The following is a 19,992-nucleotide window of genomic DNA, read 5'->3' on the forward strand; positions in this document are numbered from 1 at the left end:
GTGTGTGGCTCAGTCTAACAGTCCGCGGTGAGACCAACACGTGCTCCTCATGGATGGCGGGCAGTAACTGAGTTACTGCCCGCCGTTTTGGTCTCACCGCGGACTGCTAGACTGAGCCACACACAACTGATTTCATCAAAGTGTACGGGCCTGAAGATGGCGTTGCCGCAACGTCGAAACTATTGGTGAAGTAAATATAAAATCTTAAGTACAGCTGGAGGAATTTCATTTTTAACAAAAATTATACCAGCTGTGTCCCACCTTCATCCAGTTTAAATATGGATGTACGAAGATTAGATACGAAGTAGTCATTGCACAGGTATGTGCAAAAAGCACGACGTAAATAAAAAATAAAAAACTTCGTATCTATGTCTGCAACAGTCCCAGAACGTAATTTCAAATTCTAATCATTATACAAATCTTTGAATTTTGAATACGCTGCTGGAAAAGAAACTTAGTGCACTTGAGAAGACGACGTCGATTTTGATCCTATGACGGCATATGCCACCTGAAGGATAGAAGATGTACTGATAATGATTTCAACGTCGTCCGCTAACAGATAGCTTAGTGGCACAGCTACCAGATCGCCATCTATGTCTACCCTTTAATAGGGTATGCTCACAGTCAAAAGGCTCAGTGTGGTGCAAACGTGTGAAACTAGCAGGCAACCGTGCCACAGAGACGCACTGATGCTTCCTACAACCAATCCAGCAAGTTTGAAAGGGATCAAATTGTGGCCTTCCTAGTGACAGGGCCGTCCTTTCAGAGAACTTCCACAGAAGTTGGACGGGCTGCGTCAATTGTGCAACGATGCTGGTATCAGTAGTCACATGAACATTCCCACACCCGAAGACGAGGTTGTGGACGTCCACGCAGCATAGACCCCCGCCAGGATCGTTGTACTGTAAGGGCAGCAGTGGCAGATTGTACAGCTACCACAGCACAGATAAGAGGGCTTGTGAGCGCAGACGTGTCAGCGCGAACTGTTGCGAATTAGTTATTAGCAGTGGGACTACGGGCACGCACAGCTCTAGCCAGTCTTCCACTCAAGCCACACATCGACTTGCGTGGCTTGACTGGTGCCGTCAGAGGATTACTTGGACGACTGAATGGCGCACGGTGGTGTTCAGCGATGAAAGCAGATTCTGCCTGCACGAAGGTAATGGTCGTTTGCGCGTACCACGTAGGCCTGGAGAGCGCTGTCTCTTGGAGTGCATCCGTCCAAGACATACTGGCCCCACCACAGACATTATGGTCTGGGGTGCAACTCCCGTTCACCTTTGGCGTTTTTGGAGGGGACGCTAACCAGAGCTGGATACCTACAGAATGTTATTAGGCCCGTTCTTTAGTTGTTCTTGCAACAGGAAGGTGATGTACTGTTCCAACAGGACAATGTTCTCCCACACCACGCCCATGAAACTCAACGTGCTCTGCAAGATGTGCAGCAGCTTCTCTGGCCAGCATGACCTCCGCCCTTAATCTAGCACGCGTGGGATATGGTGGGATGAGAAGTGACTCGTGCGACGCGTCAATAAACAAATTTTATAGAACCTACTGAACAGGTTAAGCAGGCGTATCCCAGGACAGTATTCCCTATCTGTAAAGTGGAATGAATGCCAGAACCAGTCGCTGTATTTCTGCCTGGCGGAGGCTACACCACGTACCAATATTGATGTTTCAGTACGGGTCGACAGCTGGTATCTCAGAACCGCTTGGGCTATTTATCTGTAAACGTAGTTACTTCATGTACGCCATGTGCACTGTTGTAAAAATAAATCTTGAGTGAATTGGAAATCTCTAGAAGGGTGTACTGATTTTTTCCGAAAAGTATTCAGTTTACGTATTTTCTTTCTCTCTGTCTCAATTTTTATTGATGATCATAAATCCTACTGTTTACAGAATTAAAATCTGACTGATCATTAACTGTGACTGAATGAATAATTTTTGTATTTTATGTGTTATTCCTGCACGAAAGGGAAGCAGTGGTTGGGAAGGGAGTGAGACAGGGTTGTAGCCTCTCCCCGATGTTATTCAATCTGTATATTGAGCAAGCAGTAACGGAAACAAAAGAAAAATTCGGAGTAGGTATTAAAATCCATGGAGAAGAAATAAAAACTTTGAGGTTCGCCGGTGACACTGCAATTCTGTCAGAGACAGCAAAGGACTTGGAAGAGCAGTTGAACGGAATGGACAGTGTCTTGAAAGGAGGATATAAGATGAACATCAACAAAAGCAAAACGAGGATAATGGAATGTAGTCGAATTGAGTCGGGCGATGCTGAGGGGATTAGATTAGGAAATGAGACGCTTAAAGCAGTAAAGGAGTTTTGCTATTTGGGGAGCAAAATAACTGATGATGGTCGAAGTAGAGAGGATATAAAATGTAGACTGGCAATGGCAAGAAAAGCGTTTCTGAAGAAGAGAAATTTGTTAACATCGAGTATAGATTTAAGTGTCAGGAAGTCATTTCTGAAGGTATTTGTATGGAGTGTAGCCATGTATGGAAGTGAAACATGGACGACAAATAGTTTGGACAAGAAGAGAATAGAAACTTTCGAAATGTGGTGCTACAGAAGAATGCTGAAGATTAGATGGGTAGATCGCATAACTAATGAGGAGGAATTGAATAGAATTGGGGGGGAAGAGGAGTTTGTGGCACAAGTTGACAAGAAGAAGCGACCGATTGGTAGGACATGTTCTGAGGCATCAGGGGATCACAAATTTAGCATTGGAGGGCAGTGTGGAGGGTAAAAATCGTAGAGGGAGACCAAGAGATGAATACACTAACCAGATACAGAAGTAAATACTGGGAGATGAAGGAGCTTGCATAGTACAGAATAGCATGGAGAGCTGCATCAAACCAGTCTCAGGACTGAGGACCACAACAACAACAACATGTTATTCCTTCTGTTGTTGTTGGTCAGGGTGGCTGAGCGGTTCTAGGCGCTACAGTTTGGAACCGTGCGACCGCTACGGTCGCAGGTTCGAATCCTGCCTCGGGCATGGATGTGTGTGCTGTCCTTAGGTTAGTTAGGTTTAAGTAGTTCTAAGTTCTAGGGGACTCATGACCACAGCAGTTAAGTCCCATAGTGCTCAGAGCCATTTGAACCATTTTTTTTCTAGGCGCTACAGTCTGGAATCGCGTGACCGCTACGGTCGCACGTTCGAATCCTGCCTCGGGCATGGATGTGTGTGATGTCCTTAGGTTAGTTAGGTTTAACTAGCTCTAAGTTATAGGGGACTGATGACCTTAGAAGTTAAGTCCTATAGTGCTCAGAGCCATTTGAACCATTTGAACCGTCTGTTGTTACATGCGAAGTGGTCTTGATTATGATGCTGGCTTTATCTAGAGAGAACTTTTCCTGTCTTTCAGCATTGTAATGTAGTAAGTCATTTACAGATAGCAAGAATAAAAATGGTTCCAGTATTGAACCCTGTGGAAGACCACTAGGAATCTGGCTACAGTCAGATGATTCATCACACGAACTGAATAAACTCACAGTGTGAGAGTATTTCAGTTGTGTGCGTCTTTCTTGTACTTATTCTACAACCCTTACGTTTTATAATAATATCAAACAACTGTGACAACACAGGCTCATCATTCATCGCACGCAGAAGATGTACGTGAATGCTGTCTAATATGGTGGCCCCTCAGTTTCGAAACCCTGTGTTCCACTAAAAGAAGGCTGTTAGTGAAACGAGGTACATATTAATAAAGGAAAGTCAACTGTTTAACTAAACAAACACTGTACTGTCTTTTGCCTTGTTTCACAAATTTTATTATTAATGTTATTGCACAATCTAGGTTTCGAGTTATAAGCCCATTTTCAAGAACATTATTGATTCCCAAAGATGATACTGCACAGATAAACATGATGACAAGGCAAAGAATGTAAAATAACGTCAATGATCATTTTTCCACAAATTACATATGTAATGCAGCAGTTACACTAACATAACAAACCTGAAGATATCCATCAGCCAAGAACTTTTAATCTAATGATGGACTGAGGCCCAACGTTTTGTTTCTATCCTGCGGTTGTGATCTCATCTAAAGGAGGTGAATAACTGAATTAGGTTTGCTCTTTATTAAGCAATGGCTGATGCATAACTTCAGTCCTGTCATGTAATTGCTGAATTGTGTAATTAGATGCGTAATTAGTTAAAAAATGGTCACTGACGAAATTTCAGGTTAAGCTGTCGATCGGTACCTTAAGAAGTTGAGATGATTATCTTTGCCTTGTCATCATGTTTTTCTGTGCATTATCATCTTTGGAATTAGTAAAGTACTTGAAAATGGGCTTATAACCCGAAACCTAGGTTGTGCAGTAACATTAATAATAAAATTTATGTAATAAGGCAAAAAGCAGTGTTTGCTTAGTTAATTTACAATATTTCCCCAAGAACCCACAGTTGATTGAATTAAAAAGTCAAATCTTTCTTTACCGGAAATGCTGTAGAGATAACCAAACGCTTCCACGTATCGTGTCTTTATTATTTCTGCATACCACCGTTTGTTCCATGGTTTCGACTCGGTCTCAGCTCGGAGATATTCGTTTCTGCCACAGTGTCAAATACTCCTGTGATTTTCTCTTGTTGAGCAGATGTAAGTAAACACAGATTTATCCGACTGACTATGTCTTTGTGCCTTGCCATGTTTAACCGCAGTACGAAATATGCCCCAGCGATTACGAAAGCCATCATAGCGTTCGTCTCGCAGATGCGCACTCAAAAGCAAGTTTCGGAGCAGTGAAATTATTTAGGCTCCAGTCGTACTGGAGGGGGATAAACTTGGCAGCCCCTTACAGAGTAATCTCGCCCTCGCAAACTTCTGCAGAACATCTCGTAAAGACCCTGTCTTATCGAGTGACGTTATGCGCTTACATTCCATTCGCAGAACATCCTACTCGGATCAACTGTTAGGATTACGCAAAGAGGAAGGAAACACTGTACTTAAGTAAACAAAATCTTGTGGATACATCTATTTAACAGCAGTAGTGAAAAGTTTTTCTGCCTTTCCTTTTACATAACCGATGTCAGGCTCCAAGTAACGCTTAGAGAATCCACAGAAAATTTTTTAAAACCTGAAACTACTCACTTTCAAATTCCCGAGTAATTGTAAGTATACTGCTAACCGGGGATCGATCGTGGAAAGGTGCCTTTCACGGTCAGGACTCTTACCTACTGAACATCCAGGATCGACTAGCGATGCATCTTCATAGCTTCAATCGGCACGTACCATTCTACCATTTTTCGAAATTTCACAGAAGCTTCCTTTGGGCAACTAGGAAATACGTACTTGCATATTAAAACTCTGTAGGAGTGTGGTTTGATTGCTCAGCCGGTAGTAGTAACGTTACCGAAAAGGTAAGGGTCCAGTTTCTCAATCACAGTCAGGTACGCAGTTTTTTCCGTCCGGAAGTTTCAGGACGGCACCACACTCTCCTGCGGAGTGAAAAATTGGTTCAGCATCTGTGCCGCGCGGGATTAGCCGAGCGGTTAAAGGCGCTGCAGTCATGGACGAGCGGCTGATCCCGGCGGAGGTTCGAGTCCTCTCTCGGGCATGGGTGTGTGTGTGTTTGTCCTTAGGATAATTTAGGTTAAGTAGTGTGTAAGCTTAGGGACTGATGACCTTAGCAGTTAGGTCCCATAAGATTTCACACACATTTGAACATTTTTTTCAGGATCAGTCTTCGTGTCAAACCCATTTTCTTTTATCCTATCATAACATTCTGAGCTTTAGAGACCTATTACAACCGTCGTATTGAACACTATAAGCTTAATATTGTAACCTACCTTATTAACTTTTCAAGATCTTCCTCAACATTAATATCTTGCAAGAATTCCATGTATGACGGCAAATCGTAATTTGGGATACCTACAAAATGTGTGTGAGCACCGCATACTACACTTACTGCTGCTTTCTGAGTGATGAGTTACCCCAGGAAACTATTACATAATACATTGTTAAGTGGAAAGATGCAACATTTTAGGTCGATTCATTTGTTTCCAAGGCTAACAATCACACGAAGAGGAAAAGCAGCTGAACTTAATTGTTTGAGTAGCTCAGTAATCCATTTCTTCCAATTCAAGTTTTGATTAACATGTACACCCAAAAATATGGAGATTCTACCCTTTTTACTGATTTCTGCACGTGTCCTTCATCAGTTGTTGATATGACTATTTTCCGTACAGAAATGAATACAGCGTGTTTTCTCAAGATTGAATAACATTATTAGCAATATCTTCTGCTGCTTTCTCTCCAGTGGGATTAATTATAACACTAATATAGTCTGCAGGGAATGCCAATTCTGCTTGATGAAGGTTAAGTGGAAGATCATTCTCATATATCGGGCGTTACTCCCAGGCATTTTCTCTAGTGTTTCGGCACATATTTGTAATTTAGTTTTTTAGATGTATAGCTGGAGTCACCTCAGACAAGTACTACTGATCACGTTTTTCATGCGACGCCCAATGTCGACGTAAAATATCTGTTTGTTTCCAATTATAAGAAAAATTGTTTTTTAAAGAGGAATTTTACGGGCGTATTCGATAGGGTGGTCCTAGATCAGTCTAGTGCTATATTCGTTTTATCGATCTGTGTTAACAGGAAGGGTAAAACACGAGGAACAACCAGTACTCCAATAGCGAATGAACAGCGCTGCTACATGGCCGTAGCAGTCAGCTCGGGCCAGGGCGGTGCTGATGTTTCTCGTGTTTTACCCTTCCTGTTAACATATATCGATAAAACATTGGAGTAATTTGGGACCACTCAATCGAATGGGCGCTTAAAATTCCGCTTTAAGAACCGTGTTGTTCGTAACGGGAAACAATTCAAAATTGAACTGCATGACGTATTCAATTCAAAATTGAACGCTGTGCAAGTTCCTTCGTCATTCCCCCCAGTCACTGAAATTTTTTGTACAATAACATTGTCTACACAGTCAAAAGCCTTGCACATATCACAGAGGATACCAACTGCCGATATTTTGTTACTGAAGGGTTTTAACATTTGGCGAATGAATTCCTCTATTATAGCATCGGTGAATGGAGTTGGGAACGATTTAATAATCGATTCTGTGGCGAAACACGCCGTTCTTCTTTGGATTTCACCTATACCTATATTAATCCTACTTGCTAACGAGCAGTACTCAAGAAGGTACGAACGAGGGATTTATACGTACCTCTTCCATTACTGAACTACATTTTCATGGGATACCTACATTTTTCTACATGAGTACTCAATTTCAAATATCCCCTGCAGCATATTCTTAATAAATGTTTGTTTCCGATGATCTGCTATCTTAATTTTACTCTTTATAGTCGCTTGATCTAGTGTAAAATTTCAAGTGCAACTTCTCACTGTTTAATCTCGTGAACTGAACCTGGACTGCACTGGTTTTTTTGTCTGTAGCTTAGTGTGTATGTGTGTTGTTGTGCTGAACAGTGCAAGCGGTGTAATTACATAACGCTGTTTAACTGTATTTTAATTAACTTCGGCCGAATTAATCAGAAAACGTAAAACTGTATTTTAAATAAGCAGTCTTGTGAAACTGTGTTTTGCGCTGTACAGTGCTTTAATATGTGACGTCGTGATACGTGGCTTGCAGTTCAGACACACAAAACTAACAGAATAATGATGCGACGTAATTGCAAACTGAACTTTGAAATAACCAAAAAAGTTTCTACAATAATGCCCTGTGAATTTACGTATGCAGACTGAATAGATAGGATTCCGAACACTGAATAATACACAGGCAAATGTAACACTGCACTGTGGGAATAAAACTGTCTGCGTAAGAAATGTGGTCTGAACAGAACCTTCAGTACAAAGAAAAACCAGTCAAAGATGCAAATTTCACTTTTGTTTGTTCACTCGATGACTACTTTCGGTCCGGGACCCATTTTCAAATCATCGTCACACATAGTCAAATTGGTATTTCCGGAAATGCAAAAACCATGTGAAAAATGTGCAAAAGAACAGTTGCAGCTCATATATGTCGTTCGTAACAGGAAAAAAACCTATGCTTTCCATCAGCACTGGCTTTCGCTTGCTGTATGCATTGTAAATGTTAGCTTGAACATTTTTTGAGATGCTTCTTGCATTTTCGGAAATTGCAATTTGAGTATCTCTTACGATGATTTGAAAATAGGTCGCCACGCGAAACTAGTCATCTAGTGAACACAAAAAAAAAATGAAATTTTGCAACTTTGGCTGTTTCTCGTTATACTGATAAACAGAAGTTGCTGAACTACTTCTATTCTCTACATGTAAAAGACAATATCCTGACTGACTCAGCATCGCCCAGTCCAAACGGCTAAGAATAGAAACTTGAAATCTGGAGAAGACGTGGATCTTATATTGTAAATCGTTTAAGAATGAAATTTTCGAAGTAGGGGAGAAATAGGGGATTAAGGGATTTTTCTGAACAATGTCGCTGTTAAGGAAATTTTGAAGCTAAACCTACGAAAACAGGTATTTGGTTTCTCGGTCAGAAATAAAGAAATACGTGTTTCACTGTTTTTGGAAGTTCAGCCACTAAGGGTGTCAAATAGGGTCAGACTGATTCACTGATTCATCATCGCCCATCCCAAACGGCTAAGGATAGAAGTTCGGAGAGGGTTGGTTGGTTGGTTTGAGGAAGGAGACCAGACAGCGTGGTCATCGGTCTCATCGGATTAGGGAAGGATTGGGAAGGAAGTTGGCCGTGCCCTTTCAGAGGAACCATCCCGGCATTTGCCTGGAGTGATTTAGGGAAATCACGGAAAACCTAAATCAGGATGGCCGGACGCGGGATTGAACCGTCGTCCTCCCGAATGCGAGTCCAGTGTCTAACCACTGCGCCACCCCGCTCGGTTCCGGAGAGGGCGTGGATCTTATATTGTAGATATAGTTTAAGAAGTGATTCTCCGGAATTCCACTCCTAAGGCAGTGAAACAGGGGATGAACGGCTTTTACAGTATTTTGATGTTAAGGGAACTTTGAAGCTAGAATTACCAAGACTGGCATTTGGCTTCTCAGAAAATAGAAAAAAAGGAGTTTCGGCATTTTTGGAAATTCAACCACTAACGGGATAAAGATTTCTGAAAGTATTTGTATGGAGTGTAGCCATGTATGGAAGTGAAACCTGGACGGTAAATAGTTTGGACAAGAAGAGAATAGAAGCTTTCGAAATGTGGTGCTACAGAAGAATGCTGAAGATTACATGGGTAGATCACATAACTAATGAGGAAGTATTGAATAGGATTGGGGAGAAGAGAAGTTTGTGGCACAACTTGACCAGAAGAAGGGATCGGTTGATAGGACATGTTCTGAGGCATCAAGGGATCACAAATTTAGCATTGGAGGGCAGCGTGGAGGGTAAAAATCGTAGAGGTTGACCAAGAGATGCATACACTAAGCAGATTCAGAAGGATGTCGGTTGCAGTAGGTACTGGGAGATGAAGAAGCTTGCACAGGATAGAGTAGCATGGAGAGCTGCATCAAACCAGTCTCAGGACTGAGGACCACAACAACAACAACAAGGGGATAAAGTACTTAAGAAATATTAAAGGGTTTTTAAGGTTACATCAATAACAATTGGTGTATGACTTCTCGGTCAGAAATAAAAAAAAATACGTGTTTCAGTGTATCTGGAAATTCAACCCCTACGAGAGCGCAAAAGGGGATAGAAATTTTTAAGAAAATATTTCGTTACATTAAAAAAAATTTTAAAGCTGAATTTATGAAAACTGGTATTTCATTTCTCGGTTAGATATAAAGAAAAACCCGTTAGGGGATGAAATATCGCGATAAGCACGCAAATGGCATGTTAAGAAAGACTTTAGACTCCAATACCAGAATCGCTTTTTGGTCAGAAATCCACTCGAAAAAGACCATGCTTATATAGCTTATAGAGCTTAGAAGATGTTGCAACTTGTGAACAACATAAAAATTCGAAGAAGTAAAAGCAAGAAAGAAAAAAAAAGAATTTCTCCAGGCCATACAGTCTACGCGAGCGAAGCAGTGGGCCCTAAGCTAGTGAAAATATGAAGGTCACATCAATTTCCTTGAATATCAAAAATAAACTAGAAACTTTACACTAGTGTCGAGTGCTTTAACTCCACTCATTTCATCTTCAGAGTTTCCCTCCAAAAAATGTGGCATAATCACCTTTCTACTCAAAATGAAACGAGTTTCGGTCACTTGCCTTTTGTGAGCTATGCTCTTTTCTGGTGTGGTGTAGAGAAGTGCATGGCGATCCTACTTTTAGTACTCCTCTGCTTCTGTCATAGTTGACAAGCAGTGAGGCGGGCCCTAAGCGTTTTGGGGAGCTCTGTTGGTAAGAGAATTGCCCATGGGAAGACTGGATTCCGAGATCGAGGGCCATTCTGGTACACAGTTCTGGTCCCTCTGGGAACTTCTCAGCTACCTGAAATCCGGAATAGACTAACTGATTAACTGTAGGAATTGAATCCTCAACTTTGTACACCGCCGTAACAGTGCAGTCAGCGCTTCGGGCTTCCATGTTGGTGTCTCGGGTTGTTCCCGGCACAGCCAGGGATTTCTCCTTGGTGGGAAGAATGGAACGGGGTGCAATCAGCCTCTTTAGGTCAGCTGAGGAACTACATCGATCAGAAGTTCAAATGGTTCAAATGGCTCTGAGCACTATGGGACTCAACATCATAGGTCATAAGTCCCCTAGAACTTAGAACTACTTAAACCTAACTAACCTAAGGACATCACACACACCCATGCCCGAGGCAGGATTCGAACCTGCGACCGTAGCAGTCCCGCGGTTCCGGACTGCAGCGCCAGAACCGCCGATCAGAAGTAGTGGACTCAAGGTCTGGAAAGCTAGAAACGGTTAGGAGACAAGTGTACTGACTGCAACCCTATCCTTCACTAACGCCGCAAATGACTTTTTCCGACAAAAGTTTTAGCCATCCGTTCCAGTTTGCTCTTTACACCCGTCTCTCACTTCCACATCTCGAGTATCTTTTTATTTAGAGAAAGAAATCCGCCAGTATATCGCTCATTTTTAATACTTAGTAAGTTATTATTGTCAACCCTGTTAAACTTCTGTTGTTTATTCTTTGTGAATGTCAAAACCGAACACTATACAACATGACACTTTTGTCAAGTTTTTAAGGAACATTCAGTAGTACTGGAAGTGAAATACATTATCGAAAGTAGGGCGGAGGTCTGACATGTTTGGCAGCGAGTGTAAGATACTGCCATCTTCTGAGATAGAAAAATATAGCATTAACTTTTTTTACGAGGCTTTCTCGATCCTAGTGTCGCATGACCTTCGTTGCAATGACTTCAATACGCTGCTCCCTCGGCCAGATACGATTAAACTACTACCGTCTGGTCGCAAGAAACTCGTTATCTGCTGAAGAATTAATTTAAAGTTAATAGAAGATTTCTGGAATGAGTTTTTACGGAGCAATTTAGCATCTTGACGATTACTTTACCCTTATCCCTTCATTTATTAAAACTGAAATGTTACGGTCTGAATGTGCACGATTAAGAGCCGAAAATGAAATTCTCGTTCTAAGCCAACGAGATTAAAAAAAGGTATCCAGGCATGCATTGTATGGGAATGGGATAGCGGGGTAACGGGCGAGGAAAGATAATACTGGTACTACTCGCTACGAAAGTCCGGCCGCATATCGTATATTAATTTCTGGAGTACAGATGTAAAGGTTCATTACAGATCTGGCTCGTTCTTGTTTTTTATTCGTGGCATTATCCCAGTTTTATGCAAGTTGTGTATGAAGTAAGCTTTCTCTGTGAGGAATACGTGGGCATTTCCAGCTCTAGGATGCATGTATCTCGTGTGTTGGGCACGAAGCTTACCTGTCCAGGTGGAAGGAGGCGATCTCTGCCGTGTGCCGCTCGAAGTCTGTGAAGTAGAAGTGATTGGGCAGTGTCTGCTGGTCCCGAGGAAACCTGCAACATAGTGCCGAAACGTCTTGAAAACCAGGTGCCGAGTTAGGACACATGTGTGCGATTAACGTTATTGAAATTGAGACATACGTCTTTAGTAATTACCGTGACAACACAGCTACAACAGATAGGTAATTTAATTCTAGTTACTGGCATACAAAAAGAAGTTACATGTTCCGTTAATAATGTACATTATCTGATCAGAAGCGTCAGGACACCTATTAGTTGACAATAATATGGAACGTCTCTACCTTTTGCCTTTAAGACGACGTTAACTCTGCCTGGAACACTTTCAATGAGGTGTCTGAATGTCTGTGGAGGAGTGGCAGCTCATTATTCCTCAGGACCCGAAACTGGAGGAGGTAGTGACGATGGACGATGGGTTCTTGAGCGACGTCGACATTTTGACACATCCCAACTGACCGTTGGGTTCAGGTCGGGACTCTGGGCAAGTCAGCCCATTTTTGTTATGTTGTTGTCCTCAGATCGTTGCCTCACAGATTCTACACTGTCTTGCTAATACAAACCATCAACGTCTCTGAACTGTTCCTCTCCTGTAGTCACCACACACTGCTGCAAAGTATTTTCACAGCCTTCTGCATTTAGCTTTTTATAAGAGCACCATACCCAAACCAGAAAAACACTCCAATACTGAAATATTCAAATGGTTCAAATGGCTCTAAGCACTATGGGACTTAACATCTGAGGTCATCAGTCCCTTAGACTTACAACTACTTAAACCTAACAACCTAAGGACATTCAACACATCCATGCCCGAGGCAGGATTCGAACCTGCGATCGTAGCAGCAGCGCGGTTCCGGACTGAAGCGCCTAGAACCACTCGGCCATAGGGCCGGCTACGGAAATATTACCTCCTCCGTGGTTCACTGTTGCCAGTACATATACTACTGGTCATTAAAATTGCTACACCACGAAGATGACGTGCTACAGAATCGAAATATAACCGACAGGAAGAAGATGCAGTGAACGCAAATGATAAGCTTTCCAGAGCATTCACACAAGGTTGGCGCCGGTGGCGACACCCACAACGTGCTGACATGAGGAAAGTTTCCAACAGATTTCTCATACACAAACAGCAGTTGACCGGCGTTGCCTGGTGAAACGTTGTTGTGATGCCTCGTGTAAGGAGGAGAAATGCGTACCATCACGTTTCCGACTTTGATAAAGGTCGGATTCTAGCCTATCGCGATTGCGGTTGATCGTATCGCGACATTGCTGCTCGCTTTGGTCGAGATCCAATGACTGTTAGCAGAATATGGAATCGGAGGGTTCAGGAGGGTAATACGGAACGCCGTGCTGGATACCAACGGCCTCGTATCGCTAGCACTCGAGATAACAGTCATCTTATCCGCATGGCTGTAACGGATCGTGCAGCCACGTCTCGATCCCTGGGTCAACAGATGGGGACGTTTGCAAGACAACAACCATCTGCACGAATAGTTCGACGACGTTTGAAGCAGCTCAGAGACCGCGGCTGCGGTTACCCTTGACGCTGCATCACAGATAGGAGCGCCTGCGATGGTGTACTCAACAACGAACCCGGGTGCACGCCGGCCTGTGTGGCCGAGCGGTTCTAGGCGCTACAGTCTGGAACCGCGCGACCGCTATGGTCGCAGGTTCGAATCCTGCCTCGGGCATGGATGTGTGTGATGTCCTTAGGTTAGTTAGGTTTAGGTATTTCTAAGTTCTAGGGGACTGATGACCTTGGAAGTTAAGTCCATAGTGCTCAGAGCCATTTGAACCATTTGAACCTGGGTGCACGAATAGCAAAACGTCATTTTTTCGGCTGAATCTAGCTTCTGTTTACAGCATCTCGATGGTCGCATCCGTGTTTGGCGACATCGCGGTGAACGCACATTGGAAGCGTGTATTCGTCATCGCCATACTGGCGTATCACCCGGCGTGATGGTACGGGGTGCCACTGGTTACACGTCTCGGTCACCTCTTGTGCGCATTGACGGCAATTTGAACAGTGGACGTTACATTTCAGATGTGTTACGACCCGTGGCTCTACCCTTCATTCGATCCTTGCGAAACCCTACATTTCAGCAGGATAATGCACGAGCGCATGTTGCAGGTCCTGTACGAGCATTTCTGGATACAGATATGTTCGACTGCTGCCCTGGCCAGCGCATTCTCCAGATCTCTCACCAACTGAAAACGTCTGGTCAATGGTGGCCGAGCAACTGGCTCGCCACAATACGCCAGTCACTATCTTGATGAACTGTGGTATCGTGTTGAAGCTGCATAGGTAGCTGTACCTGTACACGCCATCCAAGCTCTGTTTGACTCAATGCCCAAGCGTATCAAGGCCGTTATTACGGCCAGAAGTGGCTGTTCTGGGTGCTGATTTCTCAGGATCTATGCACCCAAACTGCGTGAAAATGTAATCACATGTCAGCTCTAGTATAATATATTTGTGCAATGGATACTTGTTTATCATCTGCATTTCTTCTTGGTGTAGCAATTTTAATGGCCAGTAGTGTATTATGGTACGTAACGTTTCGGATTGACGCAACGTATAGTGTTATTCAGGACTCCAGATTACTGATTTCCAGACGGCCACTGTCCAGTGGTATCGCACTTTACACTAAGCGTCACTCAGCAACGACTACAGAAACGTGTGGGTTATGAGGAGCTGCTCGACCAGATGGATTGGTGGTAGCACTTAGGCCCTCACCAGAGATACCTTCAGCTGCTTTGCTGCGACTTTTTACAGCCACACCCCGCAGCGCTCGGCGTTCGCTGTCGGTCAGTACAAGAAGTCTGTCTCGGCTTAGCTGTGGATGTTCCTTCGCGTTTCCGCTCCACAGTCACGTCACCCGCTGTCGACTTGGGCAGTTTTAGAAGGGTCGAGATGTCCCCGTTGCATTTGCTACTCAGGTGACATCCCGTGACGAATCTACGTTCGAAGTCCCAGAGCTCTACTGACCAACGCATTCCACTGGTATTGGTTTTCTACTGACAGTAGTTCCCGCCTCTTTTTATAATAGCAGGTCCGCCTCATATGACAGTTAGTGGTCAATTCCACATTACATAAGTTTGTCCTGATCGTTTTGATCAAATACTGCATGTTTCGTCACAATGTATTTTTTCGTGTGGACGTACAATGATAAGCCAGAATATTATGACCACCTGCGCAATAGCCTACGTAATTCACCTTCGGGAAGGATAACAACGGCGACACATCATGGCCTGGAAGCAATGAGGACTTTGTAGGTCGCTGGAGGGAGTTGGCACCACATCTGCGCATACAAGTCATCTAATTCCCGTAAATTCCAGGGATGAGGTTGATGAGCTCTGATGCCACGTTCAATCAGATGTGTTCGATCGGTCTCAGATCTGGCGAGTTGGGGCTCCAGCACATCAACTTGCCAGCCGGCCGCTGTGGCTGAGCGGTTCTAGGCGCTTCAGTCCAAAACCGCGTGACCACTACGGTCGCAGGTTCGAATCCTGCCTCGGGTATGGATGTGTGTGATGTCCTTAGGTTAGTTAGGTTTAAGTAGCTCTAAGGCTAGGGGACTGATGACCTCAGATGTTATGTCCAATACTGCTTAGAGCCATTCGAACCAGTTGAACTCGCCAATGTGTTCCTCGAACCATACCATCACACACCTGGCCTTGTGACATGACGCATTATCTTGCTGAAAAATGTCATTGCTGTCGGGAAACAGGATCATCATGAAGGGGTATACGTTGTCTGCAACCAGTATACGATACTTCTTGGCCACCACAGTGCCTTGAACGAGCTCCACTGGACCCATGGATGCGCATGTAAATGTTTCCCAGAGCATAATGGAACCTTCGCCAGCTTACCTCCGTGCCGCAGTGCAGGTGTCAGGAAACTGTTCCCTTCGCAGGCAACGGATTCGTGCCCTCCCATCGGCATGATGAAAAAGGTATCGGGATTGATCAGACCATCCAACTCTCTGCCAGTGCGCCAGGGTCCAAAATGGTTCAAATGGCTCTAAGCACTACGGGACTTAGCGTCTGAGGTCATCAGTCTCCTAGACTTAGAACTACTTAAACCTAACTAACCTAAGGACATCACACACATCCCTGCCCGAGGCAGGATTCGAACCTCCGACCGTAGCAGCACCACGGTTCCCGACTGAAGCGCCTAGAAACGCTCGGCCACAGCGGCCGGCTCCAACGTCCAGTCCCAATAGTCATGATTCCATTTCAGTCTTAGTTACCGATGTCGTGATATTAACATTGGCACATCAATGGGCCGTAGGCTGTGGATGCCTATCGTTAGGAATGTTCGGTGCACTGTGTGTCCAGAGGCAGTTGTACTCTGCCTAACATTAAAGTCTGATGTTAGTTTTGCCACAGTTTGCCGCCTCTCCTGCTTCACCAGTCTACCCAGCCTACGACGTCCGACATCTGTAATGAGGGGTGGCCGACCAACCTCACGACGTTTGGAGGTGGTTTCACCTTTGTTTCACCACGTGTTGAAGACACACCCCACAGCACTCCTATAAAACCCGACAGATCGTGTAGTTTCCGAAATGCTCGTGCTCACCCTGTGGGCCATTACAATCTGCCCTCGCTCAGACTCAGATAGATAGCCTTCCCCATTCTACACACAGACAGCACGCGTACTGATACTATGTTCCCATGCGTGTCTGAGTAGCAGTTATTCCTCAACAAGTGACCCTGCTATCGCCTGGACGGGTTTATATCGAGAGAAGGTCGGTAGTCATGATGTTCTGTCTGATCAACGTGTATTAGTCATTTACTTTACGGATAACTGGAGCTTTAGGTTGTATAGCGCATGTCCGCGCGCGCGCACACACACACACACACACACACACACACACACACACACACACACACTCCCGAAGTATTTCGTGAGAGTCGGTAGGCACATTCTCTCAGAAGATATTTACAACTTCATTCTTGTAGGTTGACGCAGGGCAGACAAAATCTGCTCATCATGTGTTTTTTTGCGACGTCCAAGCACAACGGAAGACATAGAATTGTTTCCAGTTACAAATAAAAATTAATTTAAAGTGAAAATCATTTGTATATTCGATAGAATGTCCGAGGTTGCTCCGGTATGATTCCACCTTCATATCGCTGCCCGGTGGAGGAATTTTCTTGTCGCTTCTTGGTGCGGATACAAAAGACATGACCTCATAACGTTCGTGAATCTCCACCCCCCCCCCCTCCCTCCAACCCCCCACCACTCTTCCTCCATCTTCCCACTGGATCCGGCTATGGCTCTGAGCACCATGGGACTTAACATCTGCCGGCCGAAGTGGCCGTGCGGTTAAAGGCGCTGCAGTCTGGAACAGCAGGACCGCTACGGTCGCAGGTTCGAATCCTGCCTCGGGCATGGATGTTTGTGATGTCCTTAGGTTAGTTAGGTTTAACTAGTTCTAAATTCTAGGGGACTAATGACCTCAGCAGTTGAGTCCCATAGTGCTCAGAACCATTTGAACCAGTTTTTTTTTGACTTAACATCTGTGGTCATCAGTCCCATAGAACTTAGAACTACTTAAACCTAATTAACCTAAGGACATCACACACATCCATGCCCGAGGCAGGATTCGAACCTGCGACCGTAGCGGTCGAGCGGTTCCAGACTGTAGCGCCTAGAACCGCTCGGCCACCCCTGCCGGCACACCTCTCCTATTCAGGCAAGATAATGAAAACAGTTTATTTGTTCTAAACTGTTTTTAGCACGTGATTAGAAACACTATTTTAAATATGACGTAGCTGAGTAGTGTTCGGACGTACATAGACAGAAAGAGAGACAAAAAGGCCCCACGAGAATAGTACAACGTATCCCTAATAAATTCACCTTTTATTGGTATATTATATACATTAAATGTCAATGACATTTACTTACTTTGGAGATGAAAGACTACACTGTTTGTAGCTTTATTTGAAACGTATGATTACTTATCTTCTTAATCTTTTGATTTATATGATCACTAAGAGAATTCTCGTCGGTGAATTTAAACTTGACTTGCTTCCAAAAACGATCAACTTCTTCCTCGCGTGGCAGAGAACTTACGGAATGATATTGACTCTTGTGCGGCACTTGTTTCAAATCGGGAAGTCGCGGACATACACACGTGTTGCTGGGAGTATGAGACGAGAGTGGGATAAACATTTTCGTCACTCCAGACACGATAGTTGCGACAGATGGAAATACCATCACGCCGGAAAGATTCCTCATGTCCCTCTCGGATGGACGGGCGCGTTAGCACGTCGCTTTCGGGATTCAGGGAGGTCTGCCGGCCCCGAATCGAATCTGTCCGGCGAATTAACGACCATGTGAATACCATGATGGTTCCCAAGTCCCATTTCAGTTACACGATTCGCAAACATTTCGAAAAGGCTCACACTTCACATTGGATAACGCTAGAAGCCGACACAAGCGGTTCGCATATTTCGTCCACGAGGAGGCGGGGCTGGCGACAACAAGGACACCCGGCCACATTCCACCAATGAAATTGCCAAATACAGAACCAAATGCGGACACGGAGTAAGGCAAGGAGAGAAAAGTAGAAAAAGTTGAAAAATCATCATCTGGGAACTTCACATCAACTTTTTAATTCAGAGAATATATGTTAGTGTAATGGACTACATTTTGTTTTCTATAATTAGCCCCGAGCATAGACAAAATTAAAGTGCCCACTAATCCTTATGGCCTCTCTAACTGAACTGAGAATCTTTATCTCACGCTCGACTCATACTCCCAGCAACGATTTTCTATCAATATTTGGGTCTGGAATTTTTCAAAGTTGGCTGACACGGCCTTATTTCGGAATACGCGTACTATGCCGTGCGTCGAAACCTTCCGCAGAGTTTGGTATTTTTCGACTTTGTGCCTCTCTGTGGAATCGCTGGTTATGTACAGTCTCTCTGCCAGAGAGGTTTGTGGTTCAAATGTGATCCGTGAGGCGGTGTGCCTCGGGCAGCTGAGGAGTCTTGAGTTAGCAGCGGCACGAGGGAGGTGCTGGGAGTTGCGCCGGTAAACGGCTTGGCCGCACATGGAGTGACAGCGCGGCCTAGTTGCAGTTGAGAGCCTTTGTTTGGGGAGCTGCAAATCTGGATAGGAGCTCCCCTTTTGCATGCAAGAACGCTTCGGCTGTACAATACTGGTGCAGCCCGCAAGAGATCGGTGGTTAAAGCAACGGTTGGAGGCATGTACAGCCGTCACTATACTATCGCTGGTGGCATTTACCGCGAGTACTGGACAACGCCGCGTGAGGCTGAGTAACCTTATTATTGAGTAATTACCTATCTGTGTGTATTAATTGTTCATTTTGCAAAATTGTAATTGAGCCTGCTCTTGTGGGGCGCCATTAGTTCCACTATTTCGTGACAGGCCATTTGTTTGTTTTAACTGTTTATGTTACAAGGTTGTCATCGAGTTTGCCACGGTGCGGCCCGTTATTTGTATGTATGCGTCAGACCAGTGTTAACTGATTTATGTTTCAGGTCTCATCACGCCAATTTAATGATGTGTGTAACGTACTGCCAGGAAGGTTGCGCAAGACTGACGTATGAAATAACATAAGATGGCAAGATTACGTCTCTGTAAACACACTGAGGCAGCGGCTGATGAATTCTAATGCTGCAGATTTGCTCTGGAGTTAAGTAATTACCTTTTGCAATTGAATAATTCATGCCTCTTTACTTGGCGTTCATCTGAAGAAGTTTGCACCTAAACTTGTTTGAAATTGTTCGATACTCCCGTACAGTAAATGAGCAAATTTTGAACTGCGGCACAAAAAGAAAGGCGTGTACTAAACTTGTAACGAGGTGATACCGTTGTAATTTGTTGTGTATTTCAAGTGCTTTGGTTAAACTGGATTTATCTAAATTCTGTCTGTAGGTTTGAACTGGTGTCAGGTTGTTATTATCAATTTGTTTAAAGGTTACAACATGCATTTTGGAATAGTCTTGGGCATTTTAACCTTTGAGCACAAATAGTAGTTAAGCTTGAACTGAAAGTTTTAATAGATGTTATAATTGCTTTGGGCTCAAAGACAACTTTTTCTAATAACTGTTGAGTAAGAA

General features: G+C 44.0%; 1 protein-coding gene across 1 annotated transcript in view; it reads right to left on the reverse strand.

Moving 5' to 3' along the window:
- The window catches only part of LOC126160634 (extracellular serine/threonine protein CG31145-like), a 224,883-nt gene that overhangs the window by 102,341 nt on the left and 102,550 nt on the right, over nucleotides 1-19,992 (reverse strand). Inside the window, exon 4 of the mRNA XM_049916918.1 lies at nucleotides 11,842-11,934. Within this exon, the coding sequence (XP_049772875.1) occupies nucleotides 11,842-11,934 (93 nt within the window). The remainder of the gene's footprint in view (nucleotides 1-11,841; nucleotides 11,935-19,992) is intronic.

This window comes from Schistocerca cancellata, chromosome 2 (assembly GCF_023864275.1).
Source record: "Schistocerca cancellata isolate TAMUIC-IGC-003103 chromosome 2, iqSchCanc2.1, whole genome shotgun sequence".
Taxonomy (NCBI): domain Eukaryota; kingdom Metazoa; phylum Arthropoda; class Insecta; order Orthoptera; family Acrididae; genus Schistocerca; species Schistocerca cancellata.